This window comes from Chrysochloris asiatica, unplaced genomic scaffold (genome assembly GCF_000296735.1).
Source record: "Chrysochloris asiatica unplaced genomic scaffold, ChrAsi1.0 scaffold00059, whole genome shotgun sequence".
In the NCBI taxonomy this organism is placed as follows: domain Eukaryota; kingdom Metazoa; phylum Chordata; class Mammalia; order Afrosoricida; family Chrysochloridae; genus Chrysochloris; species Chrysochloris asiatica.
The window spans coordinates 10,043,850-10,052,446 of NW_006408577.1; the positions used below are offsets into that span (position 1 = coordinate 10,043,850).

General features: G+C 42.5%; 1 protein-coding gene across 1 annotated transcript in view; it reads left to right on the forward strand.

Annotated features, from left to right (window-relative positions):
• The first annotated feature begins 754 nt into the window (after positions 1-754).
• ITGAV (integrin, alpha V) overlaps positions 755-8,597 on the forward strand; it is a 159,682-nt gene continuing 151,839 nt past the window's right edge. Inside the window, exon 1 of the mRNA XM_006864065.1 lies at positions 755-936. Coding sequence (XP_006864127.1) covers positions 755-936 — 182 coding nt within the window. The remainder of the gene's footprint in view (positions 937-8,597) is intronic.

Below are 8,597 nucleotides of genomic sequence, written 5' to 3' on the forward strand. Positions count from 1 at the left end.
CATTAATTACAGAGTTTCGTTTATGAGAGCCTGCCAGGTTTTTAAGTAGCAGGAACACAAGAAGTGGATAACGCTTTTCTCGTTTATTAACAAAACTCGCACGGAGTTCCAGGACAACTAGGAGATGTGATCGGGAGGGGCCTCAGCGCTCCAGTGCACACTAGTGAGTTGGAACGCTTGCCCATTCCATGTCACGCCATCACCCACCATTCGGGCTCAGTCAGAGGCCGTGCTCTGGGAGGACTTCCACTGACCAGGAATCCGCGAGTCCTGGGCCACCGCACAGGCGCCCTGGGGTCGGAACAGGCGGCTGCAACCCGCACGGAAGTGCTCTAGGCTCGCCCAAGTCGGAGGCCAATTCTCCTCCTCCACTTCCTCCTTCTCTCCGCAGCTCAGCCTCCCGGGACGGCTCCTCCCCTCCGCAGTCTCCTCCCCCAGCCCGCCGCAGTTCCCCCGCGGTAAAGTGAGAAGCTAACCCCGTCAGTCCGCAATCGGAGACGCGGCGCTGACCTACTGAGCCCGAGGGAGGCGAGGACCGCCGCCTTGCCACCCTCTCCCCGCGCTCACCGCACCCCGCTTCCCGGTCCGCCTCCCTGAAGTTCAACCCTCCTGCCTGCCCTTAGCGTTGTTCTACCTCGCTGGCAAGCGAGCGGCCCACAAGTTTCGGCGCGCACAGGAGGCGGGCCGCGGGCACCGTGCGCCCGGGGAGGGGTGGCCGCGGCTCGGTGCTCCGCGCTCCGTGCGCATTTCGGCTATGGCTTCTCAGCGGCGGAGGCGGCTGCGTCTCTGCCCTCGGTGTCTTCTACTCCTCCCTGGACTTCTACTGCCTCTTTGCTGTGCCTTCAACCTAGACGTGGACAGTCCTGCTGAGTACTCTGGCCCCGAAGGAAGTTACTTTGGCTTCGCGGTTGATTTTTTCGTCCCCAGCGCGTCTTCGTAAGTAGCTGCACTTGGAAAGGGAGTCGTTCCTCTCTCTCACGACGTGCACCCACCCCTGAGCTTCCCCTGGAGACATCACTGGGGAAGGGGGGTTGGATGGGGTGGGTATCCCGGCGTTTATGTCCGGAGTGGATGAAACGTGGGAAGATGAACACCCTTGGCATCAACAGCTTGGTTCCCCACCTTCTCCCCTTTAAAAATGTGTTAGGGATAGAGGGAGAGCTTTGTAACAGTCATGTGCTTAAGATTCAAAATTCGAGAATTGTGATAAGCCAACAAAAGCTGGTTCTGCCCCATTCTACGCCGCTTCTGCACGTACCAGGGTCTTTGTCAATTTCATCTCTAACTTCTCTTTCTCCTGTACTCCTTAGCCTTCCCTGTGGTCTTTTACTGCTTGACACGCTCAACACTCGCCCTTTTCACTCTCCCCAAACAAACCCTCCCCCACTCTCTTGTTGGTTTCATTCTGTTTCTACTCACTCACTTCTTTTCCAGACATTGGAATAACTAAAATGACTATATTGTCGTATTAAAATACATTGTGTCTTATCTCTGGAACTGCCAGACCTTTGTACAGTTAATGTTGAATAGACAAATTGAATGTGTCATTTGTTCTTTTTATTCTGATTCACTATTTAGGTCATTGTTTAGAAAGAACAAGCGTATTTGCTGAGTTTTCACTCACTGTAGATTATTTGAATGCATCTGAATTTAAGAATTCAGTTGTTTTCTAATTGTCAGCGTTCTGTGTTACAAGGACCCTCAGAATTTCTAACAGTTATTGTCATTAGTGGATTGAAAGTTGTCCCCGGCTTTACCAAACACTGACCTCATTCTTTCCACCCCACCCCGTTATTGTTGTTGTTAAGCGCTGTTGACTGGATTACGACTCATAACGACTATACACTGTATAGGGTTTCTGAGGAGCAGCTGGTGGGTTTGAACCCCTGGGAGATTAGCAGTCCAGTGCTTATCCTACAGCGCCACACTAGGACTCTATATAGTTAGAAATACTGATTTAATGAGTATTTAAATACAAGCATATCTTCTGATGCTTGCATTCTGATATTTAAATCTTGTTTTCTTGAACTATTCTTAGTTTTTACCCTAAGCTTTTAGAAAAATTACAACATGTTTTTGTTTCTATTTTTTCTGTGTAAGAGTTTTTTAAAAAATATTTTTTGAAGGTAATTTTGATGTTCGTATCAGGGTAGGCCCATTTTCCAAAGCATACATTCCTAATTTGAGGTGACTTAAATATTTTTCCATGGCTGATACAAATGGTGGGTCCTGGTGCAACTCACCAGCTGCACCTTGGAAACCCTCTACAGGGTTGCTGTGAGTCCGAACTGATTCGATGGTCACTTAACAGCAACAGCAACAACTCATCAGGATGGAGTCCTGCTTATGTAGTGCTGTAGGATCAGCACTGGACTGCTAACAGCAAAACCAGCTGTTTGGAAACTCTGTACAGGATCACTATGAGGGGGAACCAACTCACAGAACTTAACAATAAACAAATAACAATAGAGCAACTCAGAAGGACCCTGGTGACTTAATAGTTTTTGAGTTCAGCTGCTAACCGCAAGGTCAGCAGTTTGAATCTGCCAACAGCTTCTCAGAAGAAAGGAGGCTTTCTGCTCCTGTGATGATTTACAGCCTTGGAAACCCTGTGCAGAGCTGCTATGAGTTGGAACCGACTCCACAGCACATAACCACCACAGAGGGTCTCCATGAGTCAGAGTCAACTCAATGGCAGTGGGTAATGGAGCAATTCAGAAGCATTTAGTCTTATAACTTTTTCTGAATGTAGCTAAGTGTCATTCATTTTGGTGACAGACTATACAGCAATAGGTAGATTTGATGTCACATTGCTTTATGTAGGAAACTCAGTTTTGTTTTCTGTTACAGCTTCAGATTCTTCCTTTGTGACCAGAGCACAGATTTTCCAAAATGATAACATGATCATTAGCTTTAGGCAACATTTACTACCCTCTCGTTCGACTCCACAGCACATAACAACAACATTTGATGTAATCGTCTTAGTCATCCTTGTCCTTTACTTAAAAAATCATTTTAAGTTTAATTGCCTTATTAGAATTAACTTATACACAAATTGTAATAATTTTGAAAATATTTATATCTTACATCAAGTATTAAATTACTTAAAGTACTTAAATTAGTAAAAGTTGATACTTAAATACTTCTTCAAAGTTGATGGAGTGATTTTGCAAATGGTACTGTTAATTCTCTACTACCCTCTGAGTTAAGTGTCAGAATACATGATGAGTTAATATAGTTTATGCATTGTTACCATGGGAAATATAGTAATAGTGAACAATTGACCTGTGCTATGTATCAAGTCAGTTCCCATTCATGTTGTTGTTGTTAGGTGCCATCCAGTCAGTATCGACTCATAGCGACCTTATTCAAAGCAGAACGAAACACTGCCTGATCCTGGGCCAACCTCACTACTGTTGCCATGCTTGAGTCCATTAATGCTGCCACCTGGTCAGTCCATCTTGTTGGGGGTCTTCCTCTTTTCTCTGACCTTACCAAACATGATATCCTTTTCCAGCTACTGGTCCCTGCTGACATTATGTCTGAAGTATGAGAGATGTAGTTTGGCCATCTTGTCCTCCAAGAATAGCACTCTGGCTGCACTTCTTCAAAAACAGATCTATTGGTTCTTTTGGCAGCCCATGGCACCTCAATATTCTCCTCTAACACCCCAACTCAGAGGCATCAATTCTTCTACGATCTTCCTTATTCACTGTCCAGCTTTCACATCCATATGAGGTTATTGAAAATACCAGGGCTTGGGTCAGATGCACCTTAGTCCTCAAGCTGACATCTCTGCTCTTCAACACTTTAAAAAGTGCCTGTGCAGCAGATTTGCCCAGTGCAATACGTTGTCTGATCTCTTGACTGCTGCTTCCGTGAGTGTTGATAGTTGATCCAAGAAGAATGAAGTCCTTGACAACTTCAATCTTTTCTCCATTGATGAGAATGTTGTTTATTGGTCCAGTGGTGAGGATTTTTGTTTTCTTTACATTGAGATGTAATCAATACCAAAGGCTGTGCTCTTTGATCTTCATCAGTAAATATTATAAGTCCTCTTCACTTTCAGCAAGCAAGATTGTATTGTTTAATGAGTCTTCCTCCAATCCTGATGCCACATTTTTCTTCATAGAATTAAGCTTCTTAAATTATTTGCTCAGCATACAGGTTGAATAAGTATGGTGACAGAATACAACCTTGTCGCACACCTTTCTTAATTTTAAACCATCCCGTGTTCCCCTGTTCTGTTCAAACAGTTGCCTCTTGGTCCAGGTACAGATTCCTCATGAGAACAATTAAGTGTTCCGGATTACTCATACTTCGCAATATTGTCATAGCTTGTCATGATCCACACAATCAAAAGCCTTTGCATAGTCAATAAAGCGCAGGTAAACATCTTTCTGATATTATCTGCTTTAAGCCAAGATCCATCGGATATCAGCAATGATATCCCTTGTTCCACGGCCTCTTCTGAACCTGCCTGAACCTCTGGAAGTTCTCTGTCAATGTATGCTTGCAGCCATTTCTGTATTACCTATAGCAAAACTTTACTCACATGGGATATCAAAGTGATTGTCCGATGATTTCCGCATTCTGTTGGGTCACCTCTCTTTGGAATGGGTACAAATACGGATCTCTTCCGATCAGTCGGCCAGATAGGTGTCTTCCAAATTTCTTGGCAGAGATGAGTGAGTGCCTCCTGTGCCTCCTCACTTTTTTGAAAGATTTCACTTTTTATTTCATCAATTCCTGGTGCCTTGTTCATTGCCAATTCATTCAATGCACCTTGGATTCCTCCTTCAGTATCAGTGGCTTTTTTTTTTTTTTTTTTGTGAATTATGTAATAGTTTACATGGGAGAACATTAGTTTTACATTCATGCTATCATATATCTTTTCATTGCCATGGTTACAATCCCCTCCTCATAGGCTCTTGATCATATGCTACCTCTTGAAATGGTTGAACATTAACCATTTCCTTTTGGTACAGTGACTATGTGTATTCCGTCCATCTTCTTTTGATGCTTTCTGCATCATTCAGTAATTAGCCCAGAGTATATTTCAATACCAAAAGTTGAGGCTTGAATTTATGTCAGTTCCCGTTCATAGCCACCCTTTATAGAGTCTCTGAGGCTGCAAGTCTTTGGTGGTGGTGGTAGCGTCCCAGTACAGGGTTACCGAGGCTGTAGATCTTTATAGGAGCAGAAAGCCTCATCTTTCTCCCACGGAATAGCTGGTAGTTTCGAACTTCTTTCCTTGCATTTTGCAGCCCGATTTTTAATCACTACACTACCAGAGCTCCTTTGTTGTTGTTGTTGTTAGGTGCCATCTAGTCGGCACTGACTCATAGTGACCCTGTGCACAGCAGACCAAAACACTGCCAGATCCTAGGCCAACCTCACTGCTCTTGCCACACTTGAGTCCATCGGTTCTGCCACTTGGCCAGTGCATCTTGTTGGGGGTCTTCCTCTTTTTCTCTGACCCTCCACTTTACCAAATATGATATCCTTATCCAGTGACTGGTCCCTTCTGACAGTATGTCCAAAGTATGATAGACGAAGTTTGGCCATCTTGGCCTCCAAGGAGAGCACTCTGGCTGCACTTCTTCCAAAACGAATCTGTTGGTTCTTTTGGCAGCTCATGGCACTTTCAATGTTCTCCTCCTAACACCATACACAAAAGGATCAATTCTTCTAAGGTCTTCCTTATTCACTGTCCAGGTTTCACATGCATATAAGGTTAATTGAAAATATCATGGTTTGGGTCAGGCGCACCGTAGTCCTCAAGCTGACATCTTTGCTCTTCAACACTTTGAAAAGGTCTTGTGCAGCAGATGTGCCTAATGCAATACATCGTTTGATTTCTTGACTGCTGCCTACATGAGTGTTGATAGATGATCCAAGAAGTATGAAGTTCTTGACAACTTCAATCTATTCTCCGTTGATAAGAATGTTGTTTATTGGTCCAGTGGTGAGGATTTTTGTTTTCTTTACATTGAGATGTAATCCATACAGAAGGCTGTGCTCTTTGATCTTCATCAGTAAATCTTTTAAGTCCTCTTCACTTTCAACAAGCAAGGTTGTATCATCTACATATGGCAGGTTGTTAATGAGTCTTCCTCCAATCTTGATGCCACGTTTTTCTTCACACATAACCCAGTTTCTTGGATTATTTGCCCAGCATACAGGTTGAAATAAGTGTGGTGAAAAAATACAACCTTGTTGCACACCTTTCTTAATTTTAAACCATTCAGTGTTCCCAGGTTCTGTTCTAACAACTGCCTCTTGGTCCAGGTACAGATTCCTTGTGAGCACAAGTAAGAGCTCCTTTTTTTGGAGAGCAGAAAACCTCATGTTTTCCCAGTGGAGTGGCTTGTAGGTCTGAACTGCTGACCTTTCTATTAGCAACCCAACCCATGACCACTACATTACCTGGTCTCCTTTCTGTTGTCATCTAATATACAGTGACCTCACATGTTTTTATGACCTCACACACAGGCCTTCAATAATAAGGTAAACTGAATGGGATTTGATTTCACATAATATTTGAAATCAATCAGGCACCTGTGTAATAACAAAGATATTTTAACTTAGAAAAACAAAAAGAGTAACACCATGTGGGTTGTTTTTTTAAACTTGATATTTAAAAACAAAATTCTCCACTTATTGAATTTTTCATATTTAACAAAGATTCATGTAAAAATATGCTTAATTTTGTAGAAAGGTACTGTTATAATGTGCAACGCATTGGAATCCAAATGTACATGGAGATGTCATTTATAAAATTGCCAGCTGGATTTATTGTTTTTTGTTATAATCATAAACTTCCAAAGTGGGGAAAATATCATAAACACATATTTAGTAGTAAAAGGATCCCTTTGTTCTGAGGAAAGATTGAGGAGCCCTGGTGGCACACAGAGCTAAGCATTGTGTTGCAAACTGCAGGTCAGTGTTTTAAACTATCAGCCTCCCCGTGAGAGAAAGACAAGTCTGCTCCAGTAAAGATTTACAGTCTCAGAAACTCTATAGAGAAGTTGTACGGTTTTATAGGGTCACTCTGAGTTGGAATTGGTTTGCTTGTCAGTGGGTTTGGTTGCTGTTCTGAGGGAAGATTAGTCTGGTTAGTGAGGAAGCCACAGTTAGAATTGTACTTCTTCCATTGCGTCGGGTTTCTGTTATTGTTGTTTATTGTTAGGTACTATCAAGGCCGAGTTGGCTCTGACCTGTTATAACCCTGTACACAACAAAAGGAAACACTGCCTAATCCTGTGCCATCCTCATGTTGTTATGTTTGAGTCCACTGTGCCAATCCATCCCATTGGAGATCTTGCTCCTTTTTGTTGACCCTCTACTTTACCAACAAAACACCCTTTCCAGGGATTAGTCCTTCCTGACAACATATCAAAGTAAGGCACAGTCTCGCCACCAGTGTTCACTTCCAAGGGGCATTTCTGGCTGTATTTCTTCCTAGACAAATTTGTTTGTTCTGGAAATCTATGTTACTTTCAATATTTTTCACCAAAGCCATGATCCCAATGCATCAGTTCTTTTCTGGTCTTCATTATTCATTGTCCAGGTTTCACATACCTATGAGACGACTGAAAATAGAATGAGGTCAGACACACCTTAGGCCTCAAAATGACATCTTTGCTCTTTAACACTTAAGTTTCTGTGTGGTTGTTGTTAGGTGCCATCAAGTCCATACTGACTGATAGCAACCCTATGCTCAACAGAACAAAACATGCCAGGCACTGCATCAACCTCACAACCATGGTTACATTTGAGCCCATTGCTGCTGCCAGTGTGCAGATCCATCTCGTTGGGGGTCTTCTTTTTTTTCTGACTCTTTACTTTACCAAAGACGATACCCTTCTCCAGGGACTTGTCCCTCCTGATAATATGTCTGAAGTATAAGAGCCGAAGTCTGGCCATCCTGGTTTCCAAGGAGCATTCTGTCTGTATTTTTTCTAACACAGATTGGTTTGTTCATTTGGCAGTCCATGGCACTTTAAATATTCTCCTTCAACATCATAACTCAAATGCATCAATTCCTCTAAGGTCTTCCTTATTTGCTGTCCAAAACTGTGACATGCATATGAGGTTGTTGAAAATACTGTAGCCTGGGTCAGGTGCATCTTAGTCCTCAAACTGACATCTTTGCTCTTGAACATTTTAAAGAGGTCTTGGGCAGCAGATTTGCCTAATGCAATACATCATTTGATTTCTTGACTGCTGTTTCCATAAGTGCTGATGGTTGATTTGAGCAAAATGAGGTCTTTGACAAGTTCAATCTTTTCTCCATTTATATGCATGTTGTTTATTGGTCCAATGGTGAGAATTTTTGTTTTCTTTAAATTGAGATGCAACCCATATAGAAGGCTATGGTCTTTGATCTTCATCAGTAAGTATTTTAAGTCCTCTTCGCTTTCAGCAAGCAAGGTAGTATCATCTGTATATTGCAGGTTATTAATGACTTTTCCAATCCTAAAGCCACGTTTTCCTTCATATAATCCAGTTTCTCACATTATTTGTGCAGTATACAGATTAAATAAATATGATGGAAGACGGACTTACAAGCTTTCTATGGTGATACTTTTCGC